The 21,503-nt window shown below is 30.6% G+C and overlaps 3 protein-coding genes across 3 annotated transcripts in view; 1 reads left to right on the top strand and 2 right to left on the bottom strand.

Moving 5' to 3' along the window:
• Nucleotides 1–8,941: 8,941 nt before the first annotated feature.
• LOC106773652 (L-type lectin-domain containing receptor kinase S.4) lies at nt 8,942–11,476 on the bottom strand. The gene has a single exon (XM_014660383.2). It carries the CDS (start codon nt 11,265–11,267, stop codon nt 9,222–9,224), a length of 2,046 nt encoding a protein of 681 aa, XP_014515869.1. The 5' UTR covers nt 11,268–11,476; the 3' UTR covers nt 8,942–9,221.
• A 3,798-nt stretch (nt 11,477–15,274) lies between these two features.
• On the bottom strand, nt 15,275–17,702 carry LOC106774374 (NADPH-dependent aldo-keto reductase, chloroplastic). The gene is made up of 7 exons (XM_014661354.2): nt 17,494–17,702; nt 17,265–17,315; nt 16,908–16,984; nt 16,712–16,799; nt 16,281–16,550; nt 15,794–16,039; nt 15,275–15,640 (listed from the first exon to the last, which is right to left on the bottom strand). The coding sequence occupies exons 1-7, from the start codon at nt 17,599–17,601 to the stop codon at nt 15,554–15,556; spliced, it is 927 nt and encodes a 308-aa protein (XP_014516840.1). The 5' UTR covers nt 17,602–17,702; the 3' UTR covers nt 15,275–15,553.
• A 2,791-nt stretch (nt 17,703–20,493) lies between these two features.
• Nucleotides 20,494–21,503, top strand: part of LOC106773003 (CASP-like protein 5B2) — a 5,401-nt gene continuing 4,391 nt past the window's right edge. Inside the window, exon 1 of the mRNA XM_014659663.2 lies at nt 20,494–20,876. Within this exon, the coding sequence (XP_014515149.1) occupies nt 20,743–20,876 (134 nt within the window). The 5' untranslated portion in view covers nt 20,494–20,742. The remainder of the gene's footprint in view (nt 20,877–21,503) is intronic.

The following is a 21,503-nucleotide window of genomic DNA, read 5'->3' as shown; positions in this document are numbered from 1 at the left end:
GGCGTGCAAGTGAAAATTACCAGTAAGGATTGTTTCATTTATCTGTAAATACAAATTATTATGTATATTGTAAAACCTTATTTCTAAGATGTCACGGATTATTAAAAACGGAAATGGGTCACATTCAAAATTCGTTAGTGTAAAAATGTACTAAAAAATATTATTCAATTATATTATTTTGAGTAATAAAATAATGAAGAAAATATTTCAATTATATTGTGTTAACTTGTAAACAAAATAACTTTAGTTGAATTCTAATGTTTTTTTCATCCTCTCTCGAATTCATCATGCTTTTGGATTATTTGCTCACGTATTACGCAATTATATTATCATCGTCAATAATTTCATTCACAAACACACAAACACGTATGAGGTACGCTATCCATAAAACAATCATAACTACAATATATGTATATACTGACTATATCAACCACGATCAAATACAACAAGATATAAATCTTTTGATTATATCAACCAAAATCAAGCACACGACAAGATACATACCTTTTGATTATATCAACCATAATCAAACACTCCATACATGGGAATAATAACAATAGAATTTCTAATCTTCTAACATAAATAATTCAATCATACTGAATTACTTGATCCTCGTTCTTTGAACTTCGATCATTGATCCTTGATTTATAACCCTTGATGTAATCATTAACATCTCAAACCCTTGGTCTATTCACTCATTAACATCCATGCTAACTACTAATTATAACCATTATAATAACACCACTATTAACATAACATAACTTGAAATATCTCAAATACCATGATCATCATTATAGATACACCACCATCATGACTATCTCAGTCATGAACAACACCATAAGCATCACCATACCACAATACCATAGTAGAAAGAGTCCATCTCACTCATGTACCCTACCTCACCGACTGTAGCCGCACCCACAACCCACCTATAGCCTCCCCTACATGAAATTTGTAGCCATCCCTATAGATCATCTCTTTCCAATGCACACAAGGCAAAAGGAAACACTTAATCTGCAAATAGAACAAGGATTTACAAGGTATAGCAAGTATACTTATTCTCCACTCTCATGCTCATCAGTCACACACTTAGGTACATCCCAACACTCACTCATGTTTCACTCTCAACCACAAGTCAAACGACCTTAAACAGAACCTTCCACAGATCCTCAGGCTTGGTTTACGTCCATTCTTCATCAAATTTGTCATTTTTAACCAAAATGTATTGTGATAATCGATTATCACTTAAAATAATCGATTATCTCATTAAAATTTACCCAAAAACATCACGTAGGAAGGAATGATCGATTATCATAATGCATTTTGGTTATTTAAACTTTTACAACTTTATATCAAATTAGTTTCAAAAATACATTTTAGTAGAAAATTAGTTCTTCAACGGTTAATTGCACATTTTAAACATTTGCACATTTTAAACATTTTCAAACATTAAATCAAAATTGGAAGAATAGTTATTTTTATTGAATTCTATATCTAACAAATTAATTTGACTTTTTTAATTCTTCAATTCTAATGTCGTCTCTGAGAAAAAAAGGAAAAAGAGAGAATTCATAATATTCATCATTTGCGTACTAAAATAATTAAGAATATTTATGAGTTGAATAAAAAAATATTGTTCCCCTCAGTGGTAGGTTTCTCAATTCTACTATCTTTATGAGTAAGGTAACGGAGAATTCATAATATTTTATCATTTGCGTACTCAAATAATTAAAGAGTATTTGGATTAAAGGAATTGTTCCCCTCATTGCTGGGTTTCCGAACTGAAATCTTTCAAAGAAACCATGCCTCGGAAACATAAATTGCGACCGTAGTTTATGTAAAGTGTTATTCAAGAACCAAAAATTCTTTTAACAATTATTTTTTTTATAATTTTTTTATAATTCATTTGTGGTTGTTTATTTTTTTATAATATTTTTACAATTTATTTATGATAGTTTGTGATTGGTTTGTTTCAAATATTTTTAAAAAAATAAATTTAACCAAATTAATAAAGTGGTGATTAGGAATGACAATGGGTTGGATCGGGTACGGATAGTACTTACCCGCAATCCAACCCGACAAAAAAAATCCAACCGCTACCTGACTCGATACCGCTTAAAAAATATCCACAGATATTTTAAAATCCACATATATATGTAGATACCCACAAATATTTAAAAAATATATTTTTGTAAATTATTAAAACAAAATTTAAATAATACAAATATAATACAAATTAAATATTAATTAAAATTTAATTTTAATTAAATTTAACCTTGTAAAATATAAATTAATGTTAATTTCAATTAAATTTAAGTTAATAAAATATAAATTAATTTTTATTTTTACTTTTTTATAGGTAGCGGATATCCACTTATATTGATAGTATAATACCCGTACCTGACGTGTTTATAAACCAATATTAAAATACTCGTTACTTGCGAATTACAGATATTAAATATTCATAAATATCAATTATCCGTCACGAATTTTATCTATGAATATCCGCGAGCACACTTTTTTACATCCCAAAAAACATAATCTGAATAAAGTGTGCCATTACTAATTCTTCAACCAATCAAATTAAAAGGTGTTGACAACTTTGTTGTGTGCTATGCATGGTGCAACCATAAAAAAAAATTAGGAAAAACTGAACTTTGAACAGGAATCATCAGTGCAATTTTGGCTTTTGCTGATGCAACATGTGCTTTCTATTTGCAACTCCATAATTTTTAAAAGAAACATTTTCATTTTTTTTAATAGTGACTTCGACATTTGTACTTCTGAAATTTTTTAGAAATAAATTTTTCTGAATTTCTGGAACATAATCTTTAGAACAACTCTTTCATACATCAAATATATTCTTATTCTAGATTTTCAAAAAATATATAATACCTTTTGTAAGGGTTTTCTGATATTTTGAAATTAACTTTCTAAAACAAATTTTCTTTTCGAAACACACTCTTTCTTCTTTTCTGCAATTATGAATTACATATATGAATCCGATACGATATGTATATGGATATTGAAAATAATAAAATAGTGTATATATATATATATATTCCGGTAAAGAAAATTTGTTTTTATCATATTTGAGCAAATTTAATAATTATACTTTTATTTATGAATTTCAAAATCTGATTATCTGTGATTTTTTTCATCAGATTTTCAATTTCGATTAAGTATTAATTTTGTTTGTTTATCAAATTTTAAAATTCATGTCATTTTTTTTTGTTTATCAGATTTCAAAATATATTTATGTGTGATTTTTTTTTTATATCAGATTTTAAAATCTAATTAAGTGTAATTCTTTTTTGTCGAATTTTGAAATTCGGTGGTTAAGTGTCAAATTTTTTTTATTTATCAAATTTTGAAGTTAAGTATCAGAATTTTTTTTTATTGAATTTCAAAATTTAGTATCTTAATGTTTTAGTATTGGGCTACATTTTGTAATAATGTGCACAGGGAGAAAAATCCTGGAAATATTTCCTATAGAATGGATCTCTGATTTTTGGAATATACTTTTTCTCTAAACTAGTGGAAACAGGTTCATCTGTGTGAACTTATTTTTACTATAATAAAATTTATTGAATTATAAAATAATTTTTAATTACTAAAATGAAAATTATTAATATATTACAAAATAATGATTATATTTTTATTACGTAAAATATTTTTTTCTATGAATAAATATTTAAATTTAAAAATTTAATTATTAACAAGGTAAATTTAAAAAAAAAATATTTATTTAAATTTTAAAAGGTAATTATTTAAAGATATAATTAGAAAAAATTATGGAAAGGTAAATTCCTTTTATTAATGGTATAAATAATTTGAAGAGATAAATAAATAAAATAATATTTTTTATAACTTAACCTTAATTTTTATGTAAATTAAAAAGTAAGAAATTTTGAGAAGTTATGTTAGAAAACTTAATGATAACAATTACAAAATCAAACACTGTAAACATAAAAGTTAAGATATGGAAAATGATATCAATAAGAGAAAAGTTCACAAAAAAATATATTGGATGGATAATAATAAATTATTAAAATAAATTTTTAAACAAAAGTATATTTATTTCAAATAAACAAAAACTTACTAGAATTTATCAAAAAAAAAAAAACTAAACTATAATCTGTTTATGAAATAAAACTATATCTTAAATAAAATGTAAATTAATATTTTTTTTAAAAAGTTTGAGATTTAATTTGGCAAATATAAAAATATAGCAATCTTGACCTGATCAAAAGGGAAAGAAAGAAAGAAATAAAAGAAAAAATGAGCCAAAATATCTGTATTGTTAAGTCTTGTTTCCTTTGAAAGTGGAAGATAAGTTGAATATTTTCCGACAATTTAGACTTTAAAAAAGTCTTCCTTTATTTGACTTGAAATCAATGGTCTTTAGTTGAAGTCTTCTATAATTGGTATCTACCAGTTTTGAAATTTTTGAGTCTTAAAAACAATTATTTATAAATAAATATATTCTTTTTTCATGATTTAAAAAGTTACTTACTTTTTTAATTCATAATATAAGTAATTATTTTCAATTGTAAGTATGTTTGTGTGTTAAGATAATATTTTTATTAATAAATACAAATTTTCTGAATATACATTTAGAAATAATAGAACGATTACCATTTATGTTAAATTGCCAAATTGGAAAGCAAGTGTGTATGCTTTTACAAATTGCTGGACTTTGACTAATTAAAGAGAAAATAAATAAATGTCATTTTTCTTTACCTAAACCTGTGGGAATTTATTCTCTAGAAAAACGAATTATTTTTCTTAATATATATTTACATTTGTCCAAAGTATGATGGTTATGTTCTACGTATTTCGAAAAAAGAAATAATATTGTCATGGTATTAAGTTTTGTAACACCAATCTGTCAAGATAATTAAGGATTGAAGGTTTCTTCATAGAAACATTTTTCTAAAAACTTTTAGAAAAAAAAAACCGAAAAATATATATTAATTTCTACATTTAACGTTGAAGTTTATGAAATAAAGAATAGAATTCTAAAAAGGTTTTAGTAGAGTTTTTTAAATTTTTTTATAAAATAGGATTTAATGATTATTGCAGAATTAAATAGGCGTTTTTTTATTCTGATTTGTACCAACTTAAATTACATCTCCGTTCTCTTTAAAATTTTGTAGGAGGTTCCTTTAATCTTTAACAAAGATTAAAACTAATATTTAACAACTTCTGGTTTGCAAGTATTATATATCAACTACTCCTGGTTTATCAATTATTATCAATCACTTCTGCTTACAATACTAGTCAACCTAACTAGATCGTTTAACTCACCTGAGCTAAACAAATTAGTATTTTGATTCAGACCTGAATACAAAAACATAATTAAAGAATTGTTATTTTTCTTTTTTGATGAAAAACCTAGGCGACATGAAAGAAGATTAACAATGTAAATATTCAAATAGTTGTTCTTTTTCTTTTTTAATGAAAGACTTATATGATGTGAGCTTAAAAGAAGAGTAACAACGTAAGTATTCAAAGAAGTGTTCTTTTTCTTCTCTTCATCGAGTCCTTTTTATATAGTCATCTTCAAGAAATATCCGTTACTTAGAAAGTTGACCTCCTTAAGAGTAGGTGACCTTAGGTATGAAGATATGTACTATTTTACATTTTGAGCAAAGCAACATTGCTTTAACAGTGATATTGTGTAGAACTTTGGATAGAGCATAATGTTAAGTCAATATTGTCTAGAGAAGACTAGATTGTTTAGCAACCAAAGTTTTAAAGTTTAACAATAAGTACTAGACGAAATATCCTTTTAGAAAGAAAAGTATATACTTGACCTATAAGATCTAAACACTTACTTGAGTCAAATGAAAACCTAGGGATTTATACAAGAAGTTACGCAAATCGTCCAAATGCTAATACAAAGTCTTCTCAAAGAAAGAAAATATACAACAATGTTCCTTTGAAGTCTATATTGTCTAGCACATTGTTTACAGGAAGCGTATGATCAATAAGGGAAGCCTACATGAAAGCTTTATAGAGAACATACTTAAGGACTCATACTCATGTAGAGACGAAGAAAATAATATGCCATAACTAATCTAGAAATATGCACAAAATAGTAGGATATGCTCTCAAGCTCTCAAGTTGAGTTATCTTTTATTGAGAATCATAATAACATTGAAGCTTAAACATCTTACAGTAGTGTTGTAAGTGAAAGTATCTTATAAAGAATATCATCTAATGAAAAGCTTGCTATACATCTAAAGCAACTTTTCAAAAGAATCTAATATCTTATTACATATACTATCAAAAGAGCTACACATTGTCCATCCCCTCTTGAAAGATATACTTGAACGATACATTAATTACTAACAAGATGTATGACAATATGTTTTGATGAAGCAGTATAACTTAATGACTATAAATGATCAAAACATTTAATGCATGTATTGTAAAGTGCTATCTTGCGTGTATACCTTGTCTTTGTTATATGTGCAAAACAGGAATACACAATGGATTAATCAGAACATTTGCACTTGTTGGATAAAGACGTTGAGAGGAGAAAATATCATTCTGGAAGAATTCTACTCAGAATTCTACTCTGGCAAAGCCATCAAACTATTTATCAATGAAAACTCTGATAAAGCACTATACACCTAATGAAAAGTCTGAAGTTTGACCTTTTTCTTAAAGGTTGTCTATTCTCCTAAAAATCAACTCAGCATCCAACAATCATCTTTCAAAAGGGCATTTATAAAGAAGATCAATTGAAGAGAACAAGTTGCTGCTCTTGAGAAAACTGTAGGACGATTATTAAAGCAGAAATATAGAAACAATGGAAAATAGAAAAAAAGAAATAAGAGAAGAATAAGAGTGAGAAGGAGTATGGTCAAGAAAGATCATCAACCATTAACTCTACCTTATCTCTAGGCTTATATCGTCTTGTACTCTTCAATGCAATAAATATGATGAAAGCAAGCTCAAACAAGATAAGATATGAAGAGATAACTTTCAGAAAGAAAGAATAGAGAAGAAAAGAAAAAAGAAGAAAAAACCCCTGTTGAAAATCTACTCTGAAGTTCATTTCTACACACATAGCATCCCACGCAAATTCTTAAAGAAGAGAAGAGAAAGAAGACAAGAGAGCCACAACAAATCAAGTTTTTCACTCTGAGCTCATATAATCTGATGTCTCCAAATAGAGAGAAAAAGTAAGATCAACGACAAGAAGTTAGAATACTTTGTATTGTCTAAACATCCTTTTTTAAAGAGTTATTTCCATCTTGTAAACAAGCACTTGTAAACCACGAGTGACGTATAATACTAAACCAGGAGTAGGTAAACTCGGTCTAGACAATTGTCTATGGATGATCCTGGAGTGGCTAAACTCGGACTAGACATGTTGTCTAGGGGTGTCAGAAGCGGCTAGAATACTCAACCAGGAGGGGTTATACTCAGTGCTAGGAGTAGCTAGAATACTTAACCAGGAGTGGGTTATACTCGGTGCCAGGAGTGGCTAGAATACTCAACCAAGAGTGGGTTATACTCGATGCTAGGAGTGACTAGAATACTCAACTAGGAGTGGGTTATAATCAGTGCCATGAATGGCTAGAATACTCATCCAAGAATGAGTTATACTCGGTGTCAAGAGTGGCTAGAATACCTAACCAGAAGTGTGTTATACTCGGTGCCAAAAGTGGTTAGAATACTCAACCATGAATGGGTTATACTCGGTACCAGAAGCGGTGTAAGAATACTTAACCAAGAGTAAGTTAAACTCATTGTAATCTTTAAAAGATTAATGGAACCTCTTAAGAGTTATTAAGAGAGAATTGGATGTAACTCAAGTTTAAATGAATCAGTATAAATATTTTGCCTTAATGCTTTCTTCTTTTTAAACTATAGTTAAGTCTTTTATGTCATCATCTGAAAGAGTTTATATTTGTTGATCCTACATGCACAACGTCTAAACATAGTTTACGCTTGTATACTACAATTACAAACCATTAGGAGTTTTTGAGAAAATATTTTGAAAATATTATTCAACCCCTCTTTAGTGTTTTCTTATGTACTTCACATAAAGCTTTTAGGAAACATTCCTAGAATGTCTTCCTATCTTTTAACGTTTTTCTGATCTTTGTGCAAAACTTTTAAATAAAGTTTGGTATTTTCATTATTTGCACAAATAAAGAGAAAAAAAAAAGGAAATCGTTCATGCATTTAATGGTTTTACTTTAAGATAACATTTAGGCATGTTAGGTAGAATTGAGCATTTGACATAAGTGTGTGATTTTAAGTTTAAATATATTCAACGTTTAACATTATTGGTCTTAGATGCGCTTTTTATCAAACATAATTTTTAACTTTTATAACTTCTAACACGTCATTTTTAATTTGCTTGCGTTTACCAAGGATGTTTTATAAACATCTCTTTTAGATGTTTCATTCACTCAACGATATTTCATTTAAGTGTTGTATAATCTAATCTTTCTAGATAATTTTATTTTAACAATTTATTCTTAAAAACTAATTTAACATTAGATTATTAAGTTGAATAGCTTTAGTTTGTGTTTTTATTTTATGTAATTAGTCACTAAATAAAATTTTGCAAACTTTTAAAATTTGTTGACATAATTAGTTGAAATAAAAAAAGTTTGTTAGTTAAATAAGTAATTATGCATACCAAATATTGATATATTTCATCATTTTAATAAAAAAGAACGTAAAAATTTTAGTTTTATTTGAATGACATTAGTAATAAGGATAATTTGTTGTTGTGTTTAACAAGAAAATTACTATCAATAAAGTCAACCTTAAAGGGAGTCTTTTATCTTTTATTCTTTCTATTACAAATTTAAAATTCTTTAATTCAAGATTAATGACATATTATTTTTTTTTGTTTTCTTTTTAATAATGACTATTTCTTCTTAAAATTTGTCATTAATTTCCCATACCATTACAAATCAGACTAAGAATTTATATATGCTAATAAACCAACCAATATCTCCAGAATTAACTAACAAACTAATAACCTTAGTTATAAACTAAGTAACTAATGTATCTCAAAAAGGTGATTGTTTCATCAATTGTTATGCACAACAACAAAACACAGGATGGCATTGGTGAAGGATTACAGCAGAAACTTTTCGATGTGGGATCTCATTGATCATAACAAAAGCAACAACTTTCTCTCTACAATTGTGAGACATGAAGGGATGATAAAATAAAGAAATATCTCACATTGTTTCTCCTTTAGCAGTGGGAGTAAAGAGTGATGTATCAGTAAAAAAAGAAGGAGAAGTACCACCATAGGTGCTTCTGCTCATCTGATGAAAAGAAGAAGATTCAAGTAAGTGCAAGCACTGATCAAAACCCTCTTGAGAACCTGTCATTCCTGGCCTTCTCAACTCATCAGGCACACCAACTTCTCCCTCCAAGAACCTCACCACCTGTTTCATGCTAGGCCTAGCAGTGGGAGAACCATTTGAACATAGAAGCCCTAATTTCAACACCATCAGCACCTCTCTTTCATTAAAAACACCATTGAGTCTAGGGTCCACCACATCAAGTATTCTCCCTTGCTTGTACTTGTTCCACACACAATCAACCAAAAGCAAATCTTCTGGCATTGCCTTTGGCTCAAGTGGCCTCATCCCACATGCCACCTCAAGTAAAAGTGCACCAAATGCAAAAACATCTGAGCTAGGTGTGGCCTTCCCTGTCCTAGGCACCTCAGGTGCCAAATACCCTAATGTCCCCACTACCCTTGTGGTACTTGGGTTAGCACCATGTTCATACAACCTTGCTAATCCAAAATCTCCTAGTCTTCCATTCAGTTCTCCATCTAGCAGCACATTGCTAGCCTTCACATCTCTGTGTATCACCACCTGCTCATAGCCCTCATGCAGATACAAAAGGGCAGAAGCAACATCCTTGACCACCTTAAACCTTTGCTCCCAACTCAGGATTATTTCTGGTTCATCAAACAGGTACTTGTCTAAGCTCCCATTAGCCATGAAATCATACACAAGGAGGAGGTCACCGCGCCGGCGACACCACCCCAGAAGCTGAACCAGATTCCGGTGGCGAAGCCTGCCTATGCTGGCTATTTCTGACACAAATTCCCTCAGGCCCTGTTTGGAGTCATGTGAGATTCTCTTGACAGCAACTTGGGTGTTGGAATTTGGCAATGTTCCCTTGTAGACACTCCCAAATCCACCTTGTCCAAGCAGCTCTTTGTCCTTGAAACCTTTTGTTGCTTTCTTGAGCTCTTGGTAGGAGTACCTGTGTGGCCCAATCTCAAGCTCCCAAGCTTCTATAACATCAGCATTCTTGTACCTTCTGTACATGTAGAAGCCGAGTAAGACAGCAAACAATGCAAGAACAGCTCCAGACACTGAAACCCCAATTATCAGAGATGTGTGTTTCCTCTTTGGCCCTGGAAGCTGTGGGAGGGAAGAGAGATCAAGGGGTGTTGCTGGTCCATTGATTTTGAAGCTCCAACCCAAAATGTAATGGGAGCTAGCAAGCAACCCTGTTGATGCAGAGAACCCTACATACATGGAATCCCTAAGGATTGGTGAAAGATCCACCGGAAAAGACAAGAGTGGTCTTCTGGGTTTGGTAGAAGATGCAGAAATTGTGACATTAACAACACTTTGAGCAGAATCATAATCAACCCAAACCAGAATAGGTTGCCCACTTTTGAGAGTGAGATTCTGTTTGTCTGAATCATGATCCCCAGTGTAGAACCCAGCAGGAGCAGAAGCATTGGATACCAAGCTATTGATGTCAATTCCAACATGGTTATCATTGATGTCCCCAAACTCAAAATCTTGGGCTGTGTCAAACTCGACAGCAAAAAGGTGGTTGGAGAAGTTCCCTATGCTACTTGAGTTAAGAAGACCAAGATACTGGCTTGGAAGAGCCTTCAGATCCTTGGAAGTTGCAATTGTAAAAGCAAGGCCATGCCCTCCAAGCTTTGGAAACTCAGGAACAATAGCCAAAGCAAAAGAGGAAGAAAAGGAGAAAGCTTTACCATCACTGGAGTTCTTGAACTGAAGAGCAGTTGGATAAAAAGCATGACCCATTACTTTACTTGAATCATTTGTGAGTTTCAGTACCCCACTTGGCTCAATTTCTGCTACACCATTAAGGGTCATGTTGCTGCTATCCAAACCCTTGAATCCAGCATAGAAGATCTGATTAGGCTGAGAAGAAACTGGGATCAGAAGGAACAGCAACAAAGACAAGAGTACGAGGAGCATGTTGAGGTTGGCCATGATTACAACAGCTTGAGCCTTCAGGGTTTAAAATAGTAATTGCTATGAATATAATGGAATAGAATGTGCTGTGGGAAAGAAAGGTGGCATAATTAAAAAAGACAGATTTTGCTCATTTATGAAGGAGTTGGTGAAGTGAAGAACTTGAGAATGTGTTTTCTAAGGGAATAGTGCCAATACACTCAGCTTTGCTTGTACTTATGATATGAAAACAAACTAATTTATGCTGTTTTATAGAAGCAAGTTAGTAGAATTTTTCTTTTCACAAATAACAAGTTTTCAAATAGCATTGATTATTTTTCAAGGTGGTAATTGGACTCCCCACTCCACTCGAAGCAAAAACTATAGAAATTCAATTTTTGGGTAACCAAACTTTTGGAAGAGGATTTAGATTACTTTTATTTTTTTCATTTTTCTTCCTTTTATAAAAAAATTATTATTTTTTTTCAGAAATTTAGTTTTATAGAAATAGAATATTTCATTTACTACCAGTCCAACTAAATAGAGTTTGAATTTGGTTTTTCCCATCTTGAAGAATTATCCTTCTTATTTGGTAAAATAAATTATCTTAAAGTTCATTTTGAGTAATATATATATATTGGATCTCTATTATTTAGAGAAAACTTTTCCAAGTTAGTAAAGTGTGGTATTTTTTTTTTTTTTTTTTTTTAAAAAAGAAGAAGATTCTATTGAAATTCTGTTTGCAGGTGGCAAAATCATGAGGAGGGGATTTAGATTTTTTTTTTCATTTTTCTTCTCCCATGTAAAAAAAAAATCATAATAATAAAATCCAAACCTGAAATTTGATCATCCAAAAACCAAATTTTTATAAGATTTCGGTCAGAAAGTTAAATAAAGTTGTAAATTTGACTTTTCAAATATCAAATTATTATAACGAAGATATTTTTCATTTTTAAACTATTATGAAAAATTATGTTTAGTTTTTAAACTAAATTATAAAATATTAAATTTCTATTTTATGAAAATTAATATAAAACATTATTTTCAACAAAAGGTTATATTTTAGTGCACTTATAAAATTTCATTTGTTACATCAGAAAACACTTTTATATCGAAATATTTTAAATATCATTTGTAATATTCCATTTTTAGGAGCTTAGATAAAACACTTTAAGATTGATAAAATAAAACAAATTATATATATATATATATATATATATATATATATATATATATATAATACAATTATATCCAATAGTAAATAATTTTAAAAATAAAATATACATAAAATAATTATGGATGATTTAAGTTTTTATAAAATTCCTATGAATAACTATTACAAACAGATGAAATCTACTCCGTGTGATTACTCTAGAAAATACGCAGCGAAATGTTTAAACGTAGAACAAAACTAAGAGGGGGTGAATTGGTTCGAGTTAAAAATCGCTTCCCTTCAAATAAATTTTTGCTTTTAAAAATTTCTTTGATAAAACTTAAAACTTACATTGATTAAAAGCAAATAAATAACACAAGTATTTTATATTGGTACACTCAATCCTAAGCTACATCCAGTCTCTCTAAAGAACTCTTGAGAGGTTCTCTGAATTTTATCCAAGATTACAACTGAGTAAAAACCACTCGTGGTATACACAGAGTATTCTCACCACTTTTGGTCTGGTCAATCCTGACTAGTCTGAGTTTAACCACTCTTAGTATCCAAGTATTTTAACCACCCATGGTATCAACCCTAAACAATTGTCTAGTAAGTTTAACTCTCCTCCTAAGCTAAACAGTACAAATGTTTTACTTCTCGTTAGAAATCCGAAAACACAACCAATGTTGGTTTACGAGTACAGATTCTGATAACTCTTAGTAAGAGTATAAATACAATACAAAGAAATTTGAGAACTTGTGAAGTTATTTCTTTTGTACCACGAACAGACTTAGACAATGTAAACTTATGAGAGAATAGTAGCGTGATAATACAATGATAGCAAATTTTTTTTGTATTTTCTTGTATGAGCCCTACTTTTATAGCTTTCTTCGAGAGATAAATGTTACTTAGAGATAGTTGTCTTTGTTGAGATTAGGTGGCTTCCCGTATGAAGACGTGCCTTTTCCTCTCTCATAATGTATTTTTGATCCTCATGCAATGTTTTTGAGTATATCTTGGTGTTGTCAATATCTGCATAAATAAAGAGGGAAAACGTAGTGTAGACAAGGTACATTACATATATACATTTAATGATCAATACATTGATATAATGTTGAGGCATGTTTCCTATGATAAGCATTTAGTGCAAGTACAAGCTTTTTCAAGTAATGACCATTGACAAGATGTAGAGCTTAAGGCTTCTTTTACTATATGTGCTTTCAACAAATGTTGTTTATTCTTTTATGCTTGCCATGTCATGATTTGTTTTATAAGTGTTCAACAAGAATATTCTGATGTGCACATCATCCAAACACTATAAGTCTTTAAATTATATTTCGTTGAATTTTTTTTTTTTAAACTTCAAAACTCTGAGATGTTAGACAATCTATCCTCTTTAGACGATCTTTTCATAACATAGCATTCACGTCAATCACAGCTACTTCCCTCGCCTCGTCTCCCAACTCAATGTCTCACTTAGTTGATCAAAAAATGGAAGAGCCAACTGATGATACTGATGGAGACGACTCATAATCAGCATACCCTCGACCTCCCCTCCCCTTAGATTCCTTAGACAAAGACAAGAGAATGGTAGGCATTATTATTTTAAACATAGATTTAGACACTTAGTTCTTCACATAAGGTTGAGAGCAATGTTGAGATTACGTTGAGCCCCACTTTTATTTATAGTCAAAAATGGGCACACCAACGGACTACCCTTAATCGTTGAATCAAGAAGGATCTAACAATCCACATCTTGCGACCTTTCGTTTCCTAGGATGCACGAATACCAACGTGTCATGTGTCCCCTTCCCAATGGTTGTAATTTCCCTTTAATTGTTACATCTTCTCAAATCATGGCCAACAGTTACAACTGTGTTCAGCCGATCGGTAGCAAAGACAGTTAAAACTCCCAAGAAGCACCTAACATTTTTTGCAACAAATCCCTTTGTATATCATGATACACTCGGGTTTGGGGGACTTGTATACTGTATGGTCGCCCGGTGTACCTTGGAAACCGTCCATACAGTCAGGAACATCACAACGACCACCCAAGAGATCGAGCGGCTGTAGCATACAAATTGAACAATCACCCTTAAACAACTATTGACCTTGAAGGAGATTAGTTTATGGCAATAACACCAATTTGACCACGATTAGGCCATCAATAATCCAAAGTTCATCCCAAAATCTATAAATACAAGTTTGAGGTAAAAAGGTAGGTGATCACAATTATTATGCACTAACTGCTGAACTAGCCTAATCTTTATTGACTTTGACATTGAAATACTTTCTGCAAGTGACCTCGTAGTTAGACCGAACAGTTTAAAGAATGAACTGTAAGGTTATAATATATGAAACTGGAACATATAACCTTGAACCATAATTAAAACAATTAGTAAATATGTTCCATTTTGTGATCCAAACAATCTAAAATTCAAATAGTTTCAAACAAATTTAATACTTTTAGGAAGATCTAAGATAAAAATAAACCATTTTTAACATATTAAGTACATAGATTAATTGCGATGCTCAAATAGATTACTTTTATCTAATATTGATATTCAATCACTTCGTGTCACGGTGATTGATTTCTCTGAAAAATATTTATATGCGGATAATTGCATGAGATTCTTTGATTTTTCTGTGATATAATATATATATGAGTTTTTCTTTATAATATATTCAACTTTCTCGTCTATGTGAAATTTTGACTCAATTAGATTCTTGGCATTACCTTATTAAGTTGAGCATTAGATTGTCACTTCAAGCCTCTCTTTATAGAACATATGAAGGCAGAAAAAGAGCACTCTCTTAAAAACTAAAAGCATAACATTGAACTAAAAGGGTCAAATTGTGAAGTGATAATGCAGAAAGAGAGAACAAAAACAGGTATGAGCAAAAAGTATGTTTGAGCATCAGAAACATAACATTCATAATTTTTTGTTCATCAGTGCAGCACCATCACCAAGAACCATAATAACTAAATCCAATAAACTCTGATTACTCCAACATGTGTCCTAGTCAAGGTATTATTACAACAGTAACATACAAAGTCCTTGAACGTAGACCTGTTATTATATGACTCTAAAGTGTGTCCTTAGTATTTTACATATTAAACAGAAACTCCTTCAGCATAGGACTTGTCACATATTTTACATCTTCTAGCATATTATTCACCGTCCCAGAGTTCTTCAACAGTATTATAGACCTCACTGTTTTCATGAACAAATAAGCCAGTACCCTTTATAAGTCTTTCCTGCATGAGTAAATTCCATGTGTTAATCAAAAGTTGAAGAGGACATTTTAACATATGAGTAAATGAAAATTTTATCTTAAAAATTGATCATGTTGTGTTAAACTTAAAATCTATTTTTTATAATATTTTGAAAGAAAACAGAATAAAACTAGCCTGTTTAATTTCAGAAAACTTAGCCATCAGGTCCTCTGGAATAGACCAGTTGAAGATATCAAAATTTTCCTTTAGCCTGGACTCAGTAGAGGTCTTTGGTAGCACACTATGGCCCGTTTGAATGCCCCACCGAAGGGCTACTTGAGCTGGTGTTTTCCCCAGTTTCTCAGCAACTTTATTGAGAACAGGATTCTTAAGCACTTCATCACTGCTACGAAATTCTTGTGTCCCCAATGGAGAAAATCCCTTAAAAGGAATTTCATTGTATTTGTAAGAGATAATCAGCAATCAGAACAAAGGTATTGGATATACATATATATACACCATTTGAAGTACCAAAATCGTCACCAGTTTTCTGAGAAAAGTTTATCCAAAATGCAGCAAATACATCATCATCTATAGTTAACCCTCAACGAATATGTAATGAATAATTGAATCCAACTGCATGAATGAAGCATAAAGTTACTTAAATGTGTGATATACATACAGATAGGTGAATTCCTTTGGATTCACAGAATGCATGCAACTTTGGCTGCTGCCATTGTGGGTGGCATTCCACTTGGTTAACAGCAGGAGGCACTCTTGCTATATCCAACAAATCTTGAAGCTTTTTTGAAGAGAAATTGCTCACTCCTATGGCTTTAGCCTTGCCTGAGTCATAGAGAGCTTCCATTGCTCTCCATGTGCTTGGTATGTCATGTTGTACAACATTTTCAGGTTTTGGTGGTCCCTTTTTCATCTTCACAGGCCAATGTATCTAAAGATTGAACCATTTCAAAATTAAGCTATAACCTATAGATTTGTTGCATATTACCAAAAGAAAAACTGAATTGAGAAACCGTGAATGGACTCATAATGTTTGATATTCCACATCTACAATTGAAATTCACAAAGCAGAAATGGAAAGAATGCACATACTAGATAGAGATCTACGTAGTCAAGTTGCAATTGTTGTAAAGTTCTTTCAAGTGCTTTTGGTACATCTTCTGGATCATGATCTGTGTTCCTGTGTATAGTGAAAAAGCAAAGGATCTGTGTTGAGAAACTGAATACAAACATATACATATCATTCCAACATAATGAAATTTTCTGAAGACTGAGAAGACACTAAAACCAGAGTTTGGAAGTAATCCACAAGTCCTCACGCTTCACAACACCACTTTCAAAAAGCTTCTTCAGAGCAGAACCAATCTACAGAAACCAACTTTCTATAATCAAACAAAACATATTTTTGACTATAACAAGCACCGAACTTTGCTAAAGCAAAACGAACTTCTTTGCAACTATAAATTCTAGCATGTAAGTATTTGCTGAGACATATCACAAGTACTTGATGATCTAAACCAGTTATAACCTAAAATCAGTAGATTTAAGAATTTCTTCTGACAGTGATCCAGTGAGGAAAATGGGGTTCTAGATTCATTATCATATGTTCATATAATCAAGATTCACTATCATCAAATTAAATTACCTCGGCTTGATTAGAATAGGCTTCAGCACAGTCGATATGCCTGTAACCCACCTGAATTTATCATCACCACATACAATAGTTAGAAAACTCTTCTTGGGTTAGATCTTCTGCATAAAATACTAGAAACAAGAATTGTTCACCATTCACAATCTAAACCAAAGAACAGTCTAAAATGAAGTCTATAAAAATATTATAAATAGTAAAAATGGATAATTCACTTCTAATATACCTCGATGGCACTGATTACAGTACTAGGAACAACCGCATATGTGCCTAACCCAATTGAAGGTATCTTGGCTCCTGTGTTCAATTCAAATAAACTAACTGCATCGGACATTTTTCCCGACTTTGTTAACTTTCAAAGGATCTTCGAAATGATGTTTAATCAAGTTTGACAGAAAATTTTGAAGAACAAGTGAATGAAGTTCATCTGAAACTAGTGGTTGCGAGGATTTTATAACCTCAAAATCTATGAGTGTGACGTCAGGGCGTGCATGTGTCAGAGTCTTGTGGCTTTCGCTGATGTGTAAGAATTTAAACAAAAGGAGCCGCCAGGGCCCACTCATTTTTAGTAGACATCTTTATTACGAACATTTTCTTCGTCCCTCTAACATTGCCTTTCATATATGCTTTTAATATTGTTATAAGAATAAGAATGAGTTAGGATAAAAAACTTTTATAACAAACACTTTAGAGATACTATTAGTATGGTAAAAGTACAGTAGAATATTAGCTTTGATGGAGAATACCAGATAAACTTAGTTTTATTTCTTTTTTAGTAAGTGAGTTTTATTATAATTGATTTTTTTCAAGTTATATGAAGTATAAGGATAGTTAAATATATGGAATAGTAGAAATGTTATAAAAATTGAATTTAATAATGTACAACAAAATATAGTCTTCTTTGTGTACGTGTATATCATAAATGTAACATCCCAATTTTTAAATATCACAGTTATAATTGAAAATTTAAAAGTTTTTTAAATCACAATACTATAATGGAAATCTGAATTCAATAGTTTTTTTACAATTCAAGAAAAATAAATCAAAATTCTAATTTAACTATAAAATAAAACTTTATATATAAAATAGTTTATTCAAACAACTATAAATTTCCCAAACAACTATAAATTTTCCAACTCTCTCAATTTACTAGTCGTGCTATACAACATCCGAACTAAATGCATGATCATCCGCTCTCGTATAGAAACGATCACCGTAGGTGGAAATCACAACCACAACATGCAAGGGTGAGCTAACAGAAATATCATAACATACAACATAACATATTCATATTAAACACAATGTAAGATAACCATAAAAACATATTTCATCACAACATTAACATCATAGCCAAACCATTCATGAACCAATGTCGTTTCCCTCTACTGTGTCGTCATAACATGTTCTCACTAACAAGGCGATTTGAGTCGTCTTCCATTGCAATTTTTAACCTATCTCCCCGACTTCTCAATGACTAATGAGTAAAAACACTGATATTATGCGCATCGGTGCACTATATTCAACATGAGCCGAAACCTTTTGGGTGAGACATCCAACCCTCTCAAGTCCTCGCGTAGAAGAAAGGGTGACACTCAAATCTTTGTCTCTTCTTGGGACCCAACATCCTTAACGTAACGTAGTACGAAAAGCTCACCCATGACCGACAACATACTAGGATATACCATAGTTTCACTCATATCAAATCTGAAGGCATTGCTCATAGTGCTAAATGGTGTCCATTCAAAATATCAAAATAAAAATGTAAAATCATTGCATAGTTTTAAATTAATGCAATATGTCTAATCAAAATTCTCATTTAAGTGTAAGATATTTTTGTCCCCAACTATGTGTTTCAGTGTAGGAAACCTTGCAAGCTTACACTTAGTTTTGTATTTTTGTTTCCAATCACTATATACACATAATTAGCATGGATCACTAAGGTCTAAGGAGAGTTTCTTCATGTGACTTAAACCTTAAGTTTTTACGCTAAAATTGTACCAAAGTCAGTTTGCTAGAATTTTTTTAGAATTTCTCCATTTTCTTTATTTTTTTCCTTTAACTATATGATCATCAAAATTTGCATACCAAGTAAATTTGGAGTGATTTCTATAAATATTCAACAAAATCAAATCATGACAAGTATCATATTAATACCAAAGTTAACTTTAATTGAGCACGTATCATGCACCAACCTAAGAAAAGTCTTAGAATTGTTTAATATTTAAAACGAATTTTAGAAAGAAGAATTTTATTTAAACGAAATAAGAGTATAAATCTTAAAACATATACAAATATAAACTAATTTGGATCAGTTGTAGATATGATATCAACTACTAGATATGATAACTTTAAGACGCAAAAAATGTAATATAATAGTGAGATTAAGTACTGGAGCAAAATTTTGAGCTATGGTCAAAGAAATATATGAATTTCTATAGCTAAGGATTATATTGGAAAGTCTAAAGATGAAGTAGGATGAATTAATAAGATTATATTGTGATTGATATTAGTCACAATCTCATTGAGCAATATAAAACTAATATATTGAAATAAACAAACATTTTTATTAATGGAAAGCTAACCAATAACTTGATTATTGTCATATATGTGTCCACCACAATCAACTTGCATATACATATTCACTAAAAAGTTAAAATACATTAACTTTAAAGAATTATGCTTAAATTGAAAATGAAGAATACTTGCGAACTTGAGTATAAATGTTAAAATTGTATTGTTCATTGGGTGTTTTAAAAAGTTACTTTTTTACTTTATCATTTTTATAATTTTATTTTATATTATATGTGTATTTAACAAATTCATAATAAATATTTTTCTTTAAATTTGATAATCATTTATCCTATTAATAATAACGTTTCTTTTTTACTTTTTTTCGCATAATGTTTCCTAAATTTTGGATTAAAATTAGGATAATGATATTTAGACAATATTTGAACATCATCTATGTGTCATTCTATGATTGATCTATAGTAATATTTATAATTATTATTCATTGTGAAGTAATTCTAGACCAATCACAGAATGACATATAAATGATGTTTAAATATTGTCAAAAAATATTTTCTAAATATCACTATCCTTAAAATTAATATGACAACCATTGTTTCCCTTATATAATCCCTCCAATAATTTATAATAAAAGAAATCTCATTTCAACTTTTTATCCCGTAGTTATTTTTGCATAAAGTTAAAAAAAAAAGTGGGGGAAAGCAAAAAGATTCTGGATAACAGTAAGCAGGCATTAACTTTACCGTGGATTCCCATCCATTGCCACTACTCTAAAGCTATCTTCCCCAAATACTCATTCTTTTGATTCTCATTCTCCTCTCTCTCAAAGCTGCTTTCACAGAAACCCAATTTACCTCGGAGAGGGTGATAAACAGAGGAAAATCTCCCCCAATGGAAAGGCTCTGAAATTAGGGTTTTTTGGTTGAAGAAGAAGAAAAGGTAAGGGATGATGAAGCGGCTGTGGGGTGGGCCCGGAACGATTAGCGGGTTCCTCTTGAGGTTTGGGCAATGTGCGTTTGGTGCCGCTTCAATTGCTCTTATGGTCACTGGTTTTGGCTTCTCTAGCTACACTGCTTTTTGGTATTCCACTGTTCTTCTATTTTTTTTCCTTTTTATTTTCATTTTGCCTTGAAAAATAAGTTAAATTGAATCAAAGTTGATTATGTCTGTTGTTTCGAGGGTTTTCAAGTTTAGGGTGTGATTGGATTAGGGACGGGTCGGGTCGGTGGGGTGGGAGTTAATATTTCATTTCTAGATTTAGTAAAAGAGTCTGTTTGCAAAGGAAAAACTTCTACATTACCATTTTTAGAAGTGGAAAATTAGAAGAAAAAAATGAAATCAATATTTCCAAATTGAAATAGTTTGGTCTGTTTGGAGAAAATCCTCTAAAGGAACTTGGAAGAAAAAACTAACAAGAAAAAAAGTAAAATAAGTTTTACCAAGGGTAAAAATAACATATTAAATAGAAAAATTGGAAAAGTTACATGAGGGAGTTTCTATGAATAAACTTGTGGAGAAATTCATTTAAGTTTTCTTTTTTCTTATTTTTTCTTTTAAGCAATCCCTATTTTTGAGATCATTTTTAAATGTTACTATTTGTTATTTTCTTTCTAATTTGATGTCTAACATTTTGTACAAATACAGCTGATGCCACCATAGTTAGGGAGACTTTAAAACCCTATAGGTTATGGCTAAAATTGTAGATGT

Source organism: Vigna radiata, chromosome 9, assembly GCF_000741045.1.
Source record: "Vigna radiata var. radiata cultivar VC1973A chromosome 9, Vradiata_ver6, whole genome shotgun sequence".
In the NCBI taxonomy this organism is placed as follows: Eukaryota; Viridiplantae; Streptophyta; class Magnoliopsida; order Fabales; family Fabaceae; genus Vigna; species Vigna radiata.
The sequence above is the reverse complement of the archived record's forward strand: the minus strand, read 5'-3'. Positions and strand labels throughout refer to the sequence as shown.

Coding starts and splice junctions, on each gene's coding strand:
- LOC106773652 (XM_014660383.2), bottom strand. CDS start 11,267: ATGGCCAACCTCAACATGCTCCTCGTACTCTTGTCTTTGTTGCTGTTC.
- LOC106774374 (XM_014661354.2), bottom strand. CDS start 17,601: ATGTCCGATGCAGTTAGTTTATTTGAATTGAACACAGGAGCCAAGATA. Junction 17,316..17,493: donor CTGTAATCAGTGCCATCGAG/GTATATTAGAAG, acceptor TGATAAATTCAG/GTGGGTTACAGGCATATCGA. Junction 16,551..16,711: donor ACTACGTAGATCTCTATCTA/GTATGTGCATTC, acceptor TTCAATCTTTAG/ATACATTGGCCTGTGAAGAT.